Source organism: Leucoraja erinacea, chromosome 5 (genome assembly GCF_028641065.1).
Source record: "Leucoraja erinacea ecotype New England chromosome 5, Leri_hhj_1, whole genome shotgun sequence".
Lineage (NCBI taxonomy): Eukaryota > Metazoa > Chordata > Chondrichthyes > Rajiformes > Rajidae > Leucoraja > Leucoraja erinaceus.
In genome coordinates, this window is record NC_073381.1 from 92,774,481 (window position 1) to 92,791,203 (window position 16,723).

General features: G+C 41.9%; 1 protein-coding gene across 1 annotated transcript in view; it reads left to right on the forward strand.

The window, feature by feature from the left end:
- Nucleotides 1-16,723, forward strand: part of ppp2r5d (protein phosphatase 2, regulatory subunit B', delta) — a 76,163-nt gene that overhangs the window by 36,334 nt on the left and 23,106 nt on the right. The window contains exons 5-8 of the mRNA XM_055636252.1: nt 6,094-6,204; nt 7,951-8,043; nt 10,585-10,715; nt 14,775-14,834. Coding sequence (XP_055492227.1) covers nt 6,094-6,204; nt 7,951-8,043; nt 10,585-10,715; nt 14,775-14,834 — 395 coding nt within the window. The remainder of the gene's footprint in view (nt 1-6,093; nt 6,205-7,950; nt 8,044-10,584; nt 10,716-14,774; nt 14,835-16,723) is intronic.

Here is a 16,723-nt window from a genome sequence, read left to right on the forward strand (position 1 = left end):
AATTGCACATTCAAATGCCATCTAATCCCCTGGAACTTTGACATTTCTCCTCCCAGCTCTGTGATAATCATGACTTGGGCTCAAATCCCTGTGAAGACCAATTGCCTATTAATAATTATCCCTACTAATAATTTGAACCAAATGTGAGTCAGAGAGAAGAATTCATATCATATGGGGGGGGGGGGGGGGGGGGGAGTTCCACATTATCTGCTCTTTTTATGTCCTCCAGAAGCCCCCTATGTGCATTGCTTTGAGCAGCAGTGCTGTCACCTCCAGAAATGCGCTGTCTGTGAAACACTCCACTTGGTGAATAGACTGCAGCGACATCAACTATTGCCTCAAGCTCCAAGTTTTGCTCCAGCTGACAGCCTGCTACCCCTCTGACTTTTGAAGATTTAAGTTGTATTCTGAGCTACTCATATAGTGCGGCATGTGAATTCCAGAAATCTTTATTTGCTTTCCACTGAGATGGAAGTAAACCAGCAGTGCAGTAACTCTTGCTTTAGATTTTCATACCTTGGAGGAGCGGCACATTGTTAGGATTGGACTAAATTTTACACAAACAAACATTCTAAGTTAACAAATTATAGCCAAAATAAAGACAAAAATTGCTGGAAGACTCTGCTAGTCAGGTAGCATCTGCAGAAAGAGAAGCAGTGGTCATGTTTAGACTCAAAGACCTGGTCAGACTAGGAAAGAGAAAACAAGTTACTTTGAAGTTACAGAGAGAGTGGGAGCGGAATGAATAGGATAAAATAAATATCTGATACAGTGAAGCTAGGATAGCTGTAGGGATGATATGTAGAAGAGGTGAAAAGGGACAGTTAAAGAGACCAGTTCTGATGTATTCTTCTTCTTTCTTGTCCATCTTCCAATTTATCAAATGTTGATATCGCTGTCATCGTCCGTTTTGAAAAGGATGCTAGCTTCCGGCGGCAATCAGTGGGAGCCATCACTTGTTGCAATAGATGGTGGTAGTAGCAGAATTAGCTCGTGGACACTTCTGCTATGGTGCCTGATGTATTCTGGAAAGACTGGAAACCAGAGATCTATGTTACGATGCCAAAAGATAAAATGGTGTCCTCTGTGCTTGTGTTAGCTTTTTTGGAAAAGTGTAAATGGGATTGAGAGTTATAGTGTGAACAGGATAGAGCATTATGTATGAAAATCAAAAATGCTTCAGATAATAAAAAGAGAAAATGCTGGAAATTCTCAGCAGGTCAGGCCAGGTCCGTGGGAAGAGAATTAGAATTACTATTTCAGATTGAGGGCATTTGTTAGAACTGGGAAGGGAAAAAAATGAAGCTTTTTAAGCTGCAGGGAAGGTGGGAGAGGGATGATGTCTCTCATTAGGGTGGTCATCAGGATAATATTTAAACAAGGATATCTGGTCAATGAGTGAATGGGAGTCGTTAAACATGGAACAGTCCAACAACAGAATAGGCCCATGGGCCCACAATATCCATGCCAGACATGATGCCAAGTTAAATAAATCTCCTCTGCCTGCTTGTGATCCTCATCCGCTTATTCCCTGCATGTCTATGTGCCTATCTAAAAGTCTCTTAAATGCCACTAACGTATCTGCCTCCACACCACCCCTGGCAAACTTTGACCCCCTCACCTAAAGCTATGACCACTTGTCTTTGATATTTCATCCTGGGAGAGAGGTTCTGACCATCGACCCTATCTATGTGTCTTATAATTCTATCTGTCAGTCATGTTCCCCCTCAACTTGTGACGTTCCAGAGAAAATAATCCAAGTTTGTCCAACATCTCATTATAGCTAACACCTGGATTCTGGTAAACCTCATGCACCCTCTCCAAAGCCTCTTCATCCTTCCTTCAATGTGGCGAAACAATCCTCCAAATGCAGCCTAATCAAAGTCCTATAAGGCTGTAATACAACTTCCTGGCTCTCACATTCAATGCCCCGATCGTTGAAAGCAAGCATATTACTCTATGTGTGTCCTTTACCACTCTATCTATTTGTGTTGCCACTCTCAGGAAGCTAGGGACTTGGAACCCTTATCTCTACATTAATGCTGTTCTAGGGACTTTCCATTAACTGTATCTTTTCCCCTTACATTCGACCTCCCAAAGTGCAACACCTCACACTTAATTGAATTAAACATCATCTACCATTTCTGCACCGATTGCTGTAGCTGATCTATATTCCGTTGTATACTTTGACAGGCTTCCTCGCTGTCCGTGACCCCAGCATTCCTGGTGTCATCTGCAAACTTACTAACCAACCCGTGTATGTTTACATCCAAGCAATTTATATACATGACAAACAGCTGTCGTCCCAACGTAGATCCTTGCGGAACTACTGGTCACAGACCTCCAGCCTGAATATTGTCTTTCCACCACAACCCTTTATCTTCTATCAGTAAGCCAGTTCTGAATCCACACGACCAAGTCACTGTTAATCCCGTGCATCTTGAATTTCTGGATCAGCCAACCAAGGGGTACTTTATCAAATGCCTTACTAAAATCCATGTAGACAACATCGACCGCCCTACACTCATTCATCACCTTCATCAACACCTTAAGTAACTCAATCAAGTAAGTAAGACAACCTGCCATGTACAAAGTCATGCTGACTGTTCCTAATTAACCCATTGCCTTCCAAATGGGAATAAATCCTATCCCAGAGAATCCTCTCGAATAGTTTCCCTACAAATGACGTGAGACTTACTGGCCTATAATTCCCTGGATTCTCTCTACTACTTTATTACATACATTAACAACGTTAGTTGCTCTCCAGTCCTCCGGGACCTCACCTGTGGCAAAGGAAGACGCAAAGATAGTCATGAAGATTCCTGCAATCTCATCTTTTGCCCCTCTCAATAACATGGGATAGGTTCCATCAGGTCCTTGGAATTATTCACTTAAAGCTGTTCAAGAGCCCCAATATTTCCTCCTCCTTAACCGCAAGCTATCTTTGCATATTAATATTCTGATCTCGTCCTCCACATGCTTCTCCTTGGTGAAAACAGATGCAAAGTACTCGTTTAGTAAATCACTTACCTCACAAGCACAAATTCCCTCCTTCAAACCTTCTTCCCGGTTACCCTCTTATTTTTAATATAGATATAAAAAGCTTTGGGATTTTCTATAATTCTACTTGCCAGAGCTAACTCGTGGTCCCTTTTGGCCTTTCTAATCACCCACTTGAGTTCTTTCCTCCTTTCTTTATATTCCTCAAAGACCGTGTTTTCTTCCATCCTCTTAAATCTTGCATGTGCTTCTTTTGTCTATTTGACCAAATTTGTAACCTCTCTGGCCATCCAAAGTTCCCTTATTTTACCATCCTTATTGCTCTTGCTTCGTGGAATATGCCAATTTACAACTTTGATCAACTGGCTTTGAAACGACTCTCACATGTCAGATGTGGACCAACCCAATAACAACTGATCCCAGTGTATGCTCCCGAGCTCTTGTTTAATAATATGCCTTGCTCCAATTTAGTACCTCCACGCAAGTTTCAGGTTTCTCCCTATTCAAAACCATCTTAAAACTTATGGAGTTGTGATCACTATTCCCAAAATGCTCTTCCACAGTAACACCAGTCACTTAGTCGGGCTCATTACCCAACACAAGGTCCAGTATGTGTCCCCCTCGGGTTGGATTATTCACGTTCTGTTTCAAAAAACTCTTGTGGATACACCTCATAAATTCTGCCCCAAACAAACCTTTGGTACTGAGCAAGTAAACTGGCCAAGCCTAAATCGCAGTAGGACAACCAATAGGGGCAGACAAATCAAGTTACCTGATGTTGTAGAATTCAATATTAATGGAAGGCTGCAGTGTGTCCAGATGAAACGATGAGATAGCTTGCATTGGACCTCATTGTAACATTCTTCGGAATGTGTTCTCACTTTCTGACTGTTCCCATCCACTCATTGACTAAATAACATTGTTTCCAACGTATTCCCTTGGGTACTCCAATTTTACCCCATCACAGACATCTGCCTCCCTCCACTCTCCAGCTCTCTCAAGCTTATTTCATCTCCTTTCCAGTTCTGTCAAAAAGGTCTTTGACCTGGAATGTTAACTCTGTTTCTCTTTCCACAGATGTGGCCTGACCTGCTGAATATTTCCAGCATTTTATGTTAGAGAATTTGTATGACAAGCAACTTGAAGATTGGGGTCAATCTTGCGCTTTGAACAGGGTATTTTGCAAAGGAAAGGAAGAGTCAGAGATGAACCAGGTGAAAGTTAGAATTGGGTGGAAAATGCAGCAAAAGTAATGAAGCATTTAAATTATGTATGAGTACAGGAAGCAATACCAATATCAATGTACAAAAGGAGACACGTGAGAGGGGGCTGAGAAGGACTGAAATAACAACCCTCTGCTCATGTATCGCAAAGAGAATTAAATAACCTGTTTCATGAGCTTCATTAAGATGTTGTTCAAGGTGAGATTGAACACAAAAAGATGCTGCTGGAGGAGAAAGACTGGTTGGGCCTCTGTTCAAGAAAGATGCAAATGGCCCACAAACCATCCTGCTGTGTGTCAGTGATATATCGATGTCCATGTTGAACATTAGCGATTTGAATAAAGAAACTGCCAAAATGGCAAAATACATCGGGTGTCATAGGTGCTCCCACTGGACAAGGGGAGAAAGAATAGTCAAAGTAGCAAGTAATAAGTTCTGTGGGACATGAGCAGGTTGAAAGAAGAGACCTTCCAAGACTGTCTTTGGGGAGGAGACAGAATTGGTTGGGGATTGAGGCTGCGGGTTGTGGAGGGACGATCTCCAGATGAAATATGCTCTAAGACTTTCCAGATGTTAAGAGGTTACCCCTGTGGGTCCAGGGATTTTTTGAGGTGCCATACAAGTGGTGTTCTGTGAGTAAAAAGTCAGTTCATCACCTGGATGACAGCGTGTTTTGTAACATTGTTGGGCCTAGACTTCACTACGTCCTCCAAATTCAGGGTAAATTCAGGTTAGAAGTCAAGTGGATTGGATAAATTGAGACGGTGCAATTTTGGAAGCAGTGAGTAGATGTGGAGAGTATAAGTGGTGAGAAGGGAGGAATGTATGTGGATCAGAAAAAGAGAGAAAATGTCAATCTGTGGGAAAGATACATGGCCAAAGAAATGGGCACAGAGGTGAGGACAGCAGAAGACAAGTTGAGCATCTTGTTAGCCTTGGAATTTATAGAGATTAGGATGAAGGGGTGTAGGGAGATGACGTGAATGTCTCTGAAGACTTTCAGGATCAGAGAGGGAAAGTTCAGAATGGATACTGGAAACACAGCATGACGTGGGACTGTGGGGAGAGACGGGATCAAAGGAGTAGAAGGGGGAGAAGAGCCCGAGCACTCATTTGTCATCTATACTATTTGCTTGTGGTAACTATTCCTTGCGGGTAACATTCTAACCAATGTCATGGTCAAAATGTTTCTAGTCTAGTCAGCAAGTGAAAACGTCTCTAGAAATTAATTCTTATCTGCTTTTTATCTAGCCTTTATTAATTTTGTTGATCTGTGTATCTTTATTCCCTCAGATCTTTATCCTTTGATCCTACACAGATGCATTTGTTTTATGTGTTCTGGTCCCTAGAATCCTGTTAATTACCTGGCTATTTCAAAAATCACATCCTGTAGAACCAGTAATTTACAATTGTTTTCTATTTTCTCTAACTATCTGTAGGAAGCTATGACCTGTGCCTAAAATGTGTCAGGACTGTTTGAACCTGTGTGATGCTTATTTAAAGTATTGTCCGGTCACCTCACTACTTCCTTTCCTCTCATTTCCCCATCATGTCTCTTGATTTCTGGCTCAGTTGATCCCCAAAAGATAAACAAGAAACCATCCTGGGCCCTTTTACAATGTTATGTTCTGAGATGCCTAGTAATAAATATATAACTTGTTTTGGGATGGGTTATCAAATAATGAGGGGACTTAAAATAGTACGTTTAATGTAAAGCTGATTGTTTGACAAATAAAAAGGTTTCAAAAGTCAGGAAATGTCGGAACTGTTGCCTGTTTGTCTAACCCTGACTGAGTTGTCCACTTGCCGCATTGTTTTATTTTTAGCATGTGCAATTACCTCTTTGACCATAAAATGTTTGCGTCCACAGTTTTCAATAAACCTATTCAGGACATTGCCGCCTTCGTCTAACCCCACTGGGGCAGAATTTGATCCCGAGGAAGATGAACCCACACTTGAAGCTGCTTGGCCACATCTACAGGTAAGGTGCACTACTGGGGAAATTTGTGATGGCCAGAGGTGTTTACTATGGCTTATTTGTGGAGTGCAGTAGGGAGAGGGGGAAGATTCATTGACATAATGCAAGGATGTGAGTGGCAGGATTGCAGAAATTGACAATTTAGAAAATATTCTCTAGTTTTAGGGTGCTAGACGTTACACAGATCCCCTCAACATGTGATTATTTTTTTTTAACATCAATATTCAGCATTGGTCTTAACAGAAAGGTAGATCAGTAGAGGTCATTTCACCTTTGGGATGTAATTGTTCAAGCACAACAGGTTCTGAAAGAACACAAGTCTTTCTGTGGCTAGCCTAACCTAATATGTAGAAATGTTGAAAGATCTAATCATAGAGATTTATAGCATCGAATAACTTTTCCCTGTGACTGTGCCAACCAAATTTTACTTTTATTTACTTTCTAGCTGTGCTCATAAACTTATAGGTTTAGCACTTTAAGTGTTCATCTGGGTAATTTTTAAATGTGGTGACGTCGGGGGGTTGTGTGAGTCATAGGCTCTAATGCTTCATTCTTACTTCGAGGCTGCCCCAATGACCACATTTGAGGGCACAATAAGCCTGCCCAGTGCTTCTGGATTACTTCCTTACTGTACCAGTGTGCTGCAGGGTCAGGATATTTCTGTCCATCGAGTGATCATAAGATCACTAATTCATCTTGGTTTTAAATGATCGGCTGCTTATTTTGCAGCTTTGTCCACTGAAGACGACATATCTACCCTATTAATACCTGTTAGGATCTTATATGTTTAAATAAAGTCGCACTTCATTCTTGTAATCTCCAAAGAATACAGACCAAACTGTCCAGCCTCTCTATAGGACAACTCTCTCATACCAGAAATTAGCCTAATGTCATTTGGGTGGGCTTCCGTATTGCTAGATCCTATTGTAGGTAAGGGATCCAGAAAAGTTGCTTGGTAATTCGCTGTGTGGCCTCATCAGCACCCAGCACAACTTAATAAAACCTACCTATTCTTAAACGATAACCTATTTGCAATACAGACCAACTTGCCATTTGACTTCATAACTACTTATTGGGTTTGCCTGATAACATTTTGTGATTCATGCATAAGAACACCTGGATTCCCCGAGCTTCACTCATTTGGAGTCTTATTAACACCTGCCTTTTGATTCATCCTACTGACATTAAACTAATTTTGTTAGTTTATTTTATCTAATCACTAATCTATTTACATCCCAGTGCAGAATCACAATACCTTTGTCACAACATTCACTTTAGCCAATGAAATTATATAGGGTGTTCATCCCTGGAATTTTGTGTAGAGTATCAACCTCTCTATTTCAAGCAGGATGTTAATATGTTGGAAGCAGTTCACAGAAAGTTTAACAAAGAGAAAGGTTGTCTCGTGCAGAGGAGTTGGCGAGCTCGACATATTCATGGGAATTTAGAAGAGGCGGAACTTTATTGGTCAGAGGGTTGAGAGTTCTTGAATCCTTTCCTCAAAGTGCTGTGAAAGCAGTATCTTTGATTGTTGAGTAAGTTAGTTGAGTAGATAGAAAAGGGAGTTGAGAGTTAAGGTTTCAAGGTGAGTTTAATATGGAGTTGAGGTTACAATTAGGCCAGCTATAATCTTATTAAATTATGTAGCAGGTTCAACGGTCCAACTGCCTTACCTCTGCTTCTCATTGATATTGCTGTATTTAAACCATGGAAAGCTCCGTTTATATTATTTCTTGCTCCTCTTTCCAGCTCGTCTATGAATTTTTCCTGCGATTCCTTGAGTGTGCTGATTTCCAACCAAATGTAGCAAAGAAGTATGTAGACCAGAAGTTTGTCCTGTCGGTGAGTACATCCACTGCCTTGCACAAAGGAGTAAAGCTAGCTTGGTAGCCAAGTGATACATAGCTGGGTGGTAATATGTAATTTCCTGAACCTCTAACGGAGAACGCTTCTCCGTGGATTGTCACCTTGTCGTGGTGGAGAAGCTTGTGTGGACCTGCGATCCTGAGAGCGATGCCGTCTGGAGCTATGCTCCTGGTAGGGCCCCCCTTGACAGTAAGGTCGAGGGGGAGGTCTCTGACAAAGAGTAATCCAACCAAGACCTCAACGGTGGATCAGGCGGAGGACAATGGCTGACGTTAGTGGAACATCACAACGGCTGGGAAGGCAGATGAAGGCTGCAGCAGAAAAGGGTCTCCGGTCGTCTTGGACTCCATGCCACTGGATCCTGACCTAGATCTGTCAAGGACCGTGTGGTGGCTGTCTGTGCACCAGTCTCCCCACATTAAACAAAGTCAAGCACAGATGTCCTCCATATAGGGAACAGCACCCTGGAGACACCCATGGTCAGCCACGACCGAAAGGGGCCTAAGAACCTTTTACAAATAGCATGGTGCTAAGTGGGATAATCTATTGGGTGTTGCGGAGCTATAGACAGACACAATAAGGAAGGATCATACTAGCTATCTAATAACTAGCTGTAATATAAATTCAGAGCATCGAGAATGACATGCTGACCAAATCCAATGAACCAGAAAAGCTCTGCCATTAAAAATAGTGCACTTTAGCAGGTCATTCCAAGTATGGTACATAATTGGGAATAAATGTCAGTGATTGATTATTCATGTTGATTTGCATGTTGGAAAGCATCTGAGCAAGTTACTGTTTCATCCTAGGATCTTGAAACATGTTGGGGCTAAACAATAAGAAATGTTGACCAATTGACTTTAACACTGAGCTTGCACAATAGGCTCTTCAAATATTTTTCTCAAGAAAAACTGGAGGAAGAAATTAAGACTGATACTTGAGTATTTAAATACAATTACATAGGTATGAAGGTTATACTGTTTAAATCCAGTTGGGAAATTATAAGTTCATAAGGCGTAGGAGCGTATTTAGGCCACTCGGCCATCGAATTTGCTCCACCATTCAACCATGGCTGAACCATTTTTTCCCCCTCAACGCCATTCTCCTGCCTTCTCCCCGTAACCTTTGACACTCTTACTAATCAAGAACCTATCAATCTCTGCTTTTTAAATACCCAATGACAGCCTACACTGACATCCATGGCAATGAATTCCACAGATTCAAAAACCCTGTGGCTAAATTAAATTACTTTTGGCAAGAAATGAGGAACAAAAGACGTTTAATGTAGTATTTTATAATTCTGAATTAAGTTGCATTCCATTGAGACATGCGAGCTCCTAGCGAACGGACACGTAAGGAGAAGCATATGTTGTTGTAAACCTGAGTATTGGAAGGATTTAGAATTACGCAGCAAAGGAGGAAACAATGACAGCGTAAAAAATGAGTAAATTAGCAAGACTGAGGGGATCAAGGGTACATTTGGATTTCTTAGAAAGTGAGATAGAAGAAATTGCATTGGAGGAGAAAGTAATTGCTGAGGTTTTGGATGTCTGCCTTCGCAGCAGAGGGCACATGAAGCATTCCAGCTGCAAACAGGAATGTTTTAAAACGGACTGCAACTCTTGGCAAGTCAGGCAGCATCTGTGGATTGAGAAACTGAATGTTTCAGATTGATCAGAAGGGTCTCGACCCGAAACGTCACCCATTCAAACAAGTGACCTGTGTCTGTGGTACAGCCAATCGAGCACTAGGTCACAGCTCCAGTGAGTAGGGTTCCATACTGACCTCCAATGCTATTTTGAAAGTTCTCTCTGTGACTGTGTGGGTTTCTCCCAGGTGCTCTGCTTTCCTTACACATCCTAAAGGTGCGGATTGGTAAATTAATTAACAGCTGCCAATTGCCCCAATTATGTAGGTGAATGGTGAACATTAAGGGTATAAAGGAAATAGAATTGCGTTGATATAATATTATTATAAATGGGTGCTGATACAATTGTATTCATTCATTATTATTGTAAAAGGATGTCTGATGGTTGCTCTATGGTAGGTTGAAGGGCTTGTTTCCGTGTTGTGTGACCTTATGCTATTCTTCCCAAAATTCTGAAAGAACCAGCTGTAGAGACAATGTGTTGGTGGTAAGCAACCAAAATATTCCCGGTTTTAGAGCGGTTCAAATTGATTGCACAGAACATATAATGCTTCAGTTGGTCTGCATTCGGATAGACAGCTCATTGATTGACTATGAACCGCAACATTTTGTACTTGGAGTAAATTAACTTCAAAGCAGAACAAAATAATTTCAGAATGTTCCTCAGGTTTAGAGTTCGATTCAGTGTTCATGTCAAGTGGCTAAAAATCAAGGATAATAAATCAAAATATAATTTTGGAACAAGAATTAAGCAAATGTTGTGTAGATGCTTACGTTACATTTGAAAATACTGAGATATGTCCCAAAGTATGTGTATTGCTCATAGAGTCCAAATCAATCAGGTTTTTTTCTTTGATTTCCCTCAACAGTTACTGGAATTGTTTGATAGCGAAGATCCAAGGGAGAGAGATTTCCTGAAGACAATTCTTCACAGAATCTATGGCAAATTCCTGGGCTTAAGGGCTTACATCCGAAGACAAATCAATAATATCTTTTACAGGTAATTGTATGTGACATTGCTTTCAGGAAGAATGGAGAAGGGCATGTATGGGTAATAATAAATCTACAATGCATTCGATAGTTTTTTATAAATCTAAACTTGAAGAAGTGTCCTGCTGGGCCCCAGTAGGAAGTCACAGATCATAAGACATAGAGCAGAATTAGGCCATTCGGCCCATTGAGTCTCCTCCACCATTCGATCATGGCTGAGCTATTTTTCCTTCACAGGCCCATTTCCCTGCCTTCTCCCCATGACCTTTGACACTTACTAATCAAGAGCCTATCAATCTCCAATTAAAAAATACCCAATGACTTGGCTTCCACAGCCATGTATGGCAATGAGTTCCACAGATTCACCACCTTCTGGCTTAAGAAATGCCTCATCATCTTTACTCTAAAGGTACGCCCTTTTGTTCTGAGGCTGTGCCCTCTGGTCCTAGATTCTCTCACTACTGAAAAAATACTCTCCACATCCACTGCTAGGCCTTTCATTATTTGGTAGGTTTTAATTTTCATCCTTCTGAACTGCAGCGAGTACAGGCCCAGAGCCATCAAAAGCTCCTCATATGCTTCTTCCTCAGATATGGGACCCAAAACTACCCCAAATATTTCAAATGTGGTCTGACCAGTACCGTATAAAGTCTCAGCATTACACCCTTGCATTTATATTCTAGTTCTTTGCCCCCTCTCCCAACCTGTCCAGGACTTTCTGCAGACCTCAACACTACCTGCCCCTCCACCTGTCTTTCTACAGTCCGCAAGCTTGGCCACAAAGCCGTCAATTCCATCATCCAGGTCATTAACATCTAACGTAAAAAAGTAGCGGACCTAACACCGACCCCTGCCGAACATCACTAGTCACTAGCAGCCAACCAAAAAAGGCCCCCATTCTGCCAGTCAACCAATCTTCCATCCATGCTAGTACCTTGTCCCTAATACCATGGGTTCATATCTTGTTTAGCAGGCTCATGTGCAGTACCTTATCAAAGGCCTCTGAAAATCCAAGTAAATAACATCCACCAACTCTCCTATGTCGATCCTGCTATTTACTTCCTTAAAAAATTCCAATAGATTTATCAGGCAAGATCTTCCCTTAACAAAACAATGGTGACTTCAGCCTATTTTACCACATCCTTAATGGACTCTAAAATCCTACCAACCGCTGAAGTCAGGCTATCCGGCATATAATTTCCTTTCTTTTGTCTTGCTCCCTTTTTAAACAGTGAAGTTATATGGTGAAACTGTGATAATATGCTGTTCCATTGTTAGAAGCTCCTGATGTTTCAACATCTGACACACATCCTCTGTCCCTTGAACACACTGGAGCCCACTGGAAATGTATTAGACTACCATATAATATCATTAGGAGATGAATAGGAGAGTATTGGAATAGTGATAGGAATAGCAATTAAAAGCCTGAAATTCCACACTTCAGACTATTAAATCCAAAGGTGCGAGAAAATCAGTTTTGCTGTATTTTAATTTCTAAATGCGTAGTCTGAGAGATTGAGGGAAGCAATTTTGGCATAAATTGCAAATGGGCATCGCAAAATGACTTGTGAAGTTGCAGAATAGTGAAAGGGCATGAGACTGTGATTATTGCATTGCGCTTTCAAGGAACTGACGTGCGTCATTTGGGCTGAATGACTGTTTCTTCTTGTGCTATATGTTTTACTCTCAGCATAAACCTACAAGTGGAAGAGCAGGCCATATAAACTCCAGACATGTGACAATATCACATTTCCTGTTCAACATCTATTTGTTGGAACATGTCCTTCACGCTTGGGAAAGGCTTTTTAATCGATATCAGCTTCAACCAACGTGGCAGTGAATTTCACAGACCAGAGTGCCAATCCACCCAACAAATTATGTAGCAGTATCCATGTAGGGGCTCTCATTTCCCAGCACTAGGTCTGAGGCCAAGGTATTGGTCTTTTGGCACATTTCCAGCATTTGATTTTTAGTTGATTTTTGACACATGTTCCTAAAATTTAAAAACAATTAAAAATTTAATATTTAACTTTTTAAAGGTATTGGTATGTCGTTCCATCACAAAAAAATACTGACACTGAAGTGAGCTGGGTTGGATAAAATAGTAGATTTTTACATGTTTAAAGCTTTCATGACTCAAGATTTTCTACAGATGACTCTAGCAACTTTCTATGCTAGTTTTGTATCTATGCTATAGATCCACTTGTACATAGAGCGAAAACAAAATATTGGAGGAATTCAGTGGGACAGGTAGCATCTGTAGAGGGAATGGGCAGATGACATTTGGAGTCCAAAGAAGGGTCTAGAGTATGTATGGTCCTGACCTGAAATATCTGTCCATTCACTCCACAGATGCTACCTGACTTCTGTGTTCCTCCAAAATTTGCTCAAGATTCCAGCATCTACAGTCTCTTCTTAATCCATTTGTATATATTCTGTAGAAATAGGACATTTCTTGTGAAACACCCACAACCCTCCTGAAACTTGATGCCTAGCCACTTATCCATTTCACTGAAACCTTGCTCAGTCAATCTTTTTGGCAACTCGATGTTTGTCTTCTTCTCAATTCTCTTGCCACTCTCTTCCACCTGATTGAACCCCAGTATATCTGCGTGCATATCTGCTCAGGATTATGAGTGTACTAGGCTGACTGCATTTGCATCACTGGCTACAAGGGTTTTACATTTGCGTTATCGTGATTGTTTAGGGTAACTCTTATCTTTGTGGATTTTTAACGTTAATTTACAAGGTATTTGGTTCAGATTTTATGGCTGAATCAATGCTTGCTGAGCTTCTGTGGAAAACGTTACAATACCTTTCTGCATTAGCTTTGTATGGTTGAAACACTGTTGTCTTGGATGAGATAATATATATCTATATTATATACTTATAAAACTCTCATCTTATCCTCCTCCGGTTTGCGTTGTTTTTAAATTTGCGCAAAAACGGTTCCCGATGGCGCTACGATTTTTTGCCCCCTTACTCGCCATTCTCCTGTGCTGCAAGAACAACAAATTTTGTTCGGTGGAATAGTACAAAAGTTATGAAGGTTTAAAAATCGTATAAAAACCCCTTCTGGCACCCGCTGTCAAACACCGGCGGCGGGGAGTAATCAGCATGCGGGGAGTGAGCAGCGTACGGGGAGTGAGCAGTGTGAGGGCTACTTCTGCGGGGACCAGAAGGACAAGCCTGGGAGCCGCTGAGTGAGACCGAAAGCTGAAGGTGCGGGGTGAGCAGAGTGCGAGCTGCGTCTGGGGCGGCCGACCCTCCCCACACCCCCCCCCCTTCCCCAACACATCCCCTCCCCCCCACACACCCCCTCCCCCATACCCCACACGCCCACTCCCCCAGCGCCCCTCCCACACGCCCCGCGCCTCCCCAACCCCCCCCACGCCTCCCCCATTACCCCCCCCCCCCCCCCCCCCCCCCGGGGAGAGTTTCGCGTGGAGCGTCCTGTACCTGGGGACGAGACACATACACACACACACACACACACACACACACACACACACACACACACACACACACACACACACACACACACACACACACACACACACACACACCCTCTCCCCACCGCATGCTCCCCCCACGCTCTCTTCCCTCCCCTTACCTCCAGCCCCCTGCCCACCCCACTGCCCTCCACCTCTCCCACCGCACAACCGCCTCTCCTCCCACACATGAAGAGGAGGGGGGGGGGGGGGGGTGAGTGCTTGGGGATGAGGGGAAATGAGCTGTGCCTGCGCAGTTAGGGGCTATGGATCAGTGGTGGAATATTGCTATGGGGGAACAGGTTGCATTTGGGGAACAGGTGAGTGATGGAATATTGCGTTGGGGAATGGGTTGCGTTGGGGGACCAGATCACCCGTGTGGGATCCAACGGGTCGCACTTAGTCTAGTTTACATCTAATTGCAATCTCAGACATATTTGAAAAGGAGCATTTTGAAAGACTGCGGGAGTGTAGCATTAAACCAATAGATTTTTCTAAAACGGACTAAGGAACATGCATTGATGGCCCTTCTCCTGTGCCGATATCTGAGTGTTTTTTTTAATATCTTTTTTATTTAGGTTTATTTATGAAACTGAGCACCATAATGGGATTGCAGAACTTCTAGAGATTTTGGGCAGGTAAGTGGTGTTTTGGTCAACTGCCTTATTTGCTTTTCAGAAATGTTGAACTGAAAAAGTTGTTCACTGTAGATTGCAGCAGACTGTGTCTTAAATACCTACAGGTATTGGAAACTACAAGGCCATTCACTAATTTAGGTGCTTGTGACTCCATTGCCATTTGTAAAGACAACTATTTTTTATTCATTACAAAAAAGTTGGATATACTCAGCAGGTGCTGCAGCATTTCTGGAGAGTAATATTGGTATAAATGCAATAAAAATAACATTATTTATCCTCTTCCTTCTCACCATATAACGGCCCAAAAGCTGTTCCTAGGTGCACGTAAACTTCCATGTGCAAGTTGTGATATCCTCTACATTGAAGAAAACCCAAACATAAATTGTGTGACACCTTTGCACCTCAGTTTTATCCTGAAGGATGACTCAGAGCTTCCAACTTGCCTGTTATCTTAATTTTCCATTGCACTCCCAATTTGACCTCTGTCTTTGGTTTCTTATACTGATTCACTGAAGCCCAAAGTAAGCTCAAGGTTGTTTTTCAGCGGGGCGTGTCACAGCATTTACGCCTCAAAGTGAATTAACTTATTTTAAGTAATCAATCCGTTCCAGTTTATGCAAGGAACCTGCAATGCGAACTCAGGTTTTTATCTCCACGGATATTGCCTCACCTGCTGACCATTTCCATCATTATTTTTCATATTTCCCATTCCATTCAGGAATCTTCCAGTTCCAGCAAAGTATTTTTTCCTCTCTGTTCTGCTGCCTGACCTCTTGGACGTTTCACTTATGTCTTAGATGGTGGATACTTTCCATTTCACAACTTTCACAACCTTGAGCTATGGTTAGAGGAGTAGCCATTTCATGAATGGTGCAGTGACATTTCCTCAAGTGTTGTATTGTTAAAGCTGTATTCTTCCAGACAAAGAAAGCATATGTTATTGTACTCGTTTCTCATAGATGTAAAAAAACATTTGAGGATTCACAGTAGAGTAAGAACATAAGAAAAACATGTATGAATCAATTTAATGTTTGGTTTAGTTGACTTCCTGGTCAGCAGTTAACCCCCAGATTTGATGGTTGTATCATAGAACATAGAACAGTACAGCACAAGAACAGGCCCTTCGGCCCACAATATCTGTTGGAACCATGATGCCATGATCGTCAATTATCTTCTTGCACACAACCCATATCCCTCCAGTCTCTGCATATCCACATGCCTATCCAAAGGCTGTTTAAATGCCACCCTGGGCAGAGCATTCCAGGTACATCACCCTCTGGGTAAAAACACTTGCCCTGCTCATCTCCTTTAAACTTTGCAATCTCACTTTAAAGCTATGCCCTCTAGTATTTGATTTTTCTACCCTGGGAAAAAGATACTGACTGTCCACCCTATTTATGCCTCCCATAATTTTATATACTTTTTTATCAGGTCTCCCTGTTAAACCTCCTCTGCACACTTTCCAATGCATCCACATCCTTCCTGTAATGGGGTAACCAAAACTGCATGCAATACTCCAATGTGGCCTAACCAAATCATTGGTGCAATCTGGCTACTCTTTTTGTTCATTTCCTGTTAATTGCATGGCATGAGTTTTAATTATTCATCAGCCCAAATCTGCTGCACACATTGTCTGAGGAACTGATTGAGCAGTTAGATATTAAGAAGACCAGCCCATTTAGGGCAAAGGGAGGGTCATTGATGACAATGCCAAAGGTGACGTGACCATGGAACTCTTCCATTAGCGCCCTATGTGTATGTTTAAGTACACAAGTTATTTTGCATTTGTTTGGAACTCATAACCAACAAGACCAAAGCTTAATGGATATTTACTGTAATTGACTTTCGATATTGGAGCGTCACTTCAAGAGTAGCATGTATTCCCCATC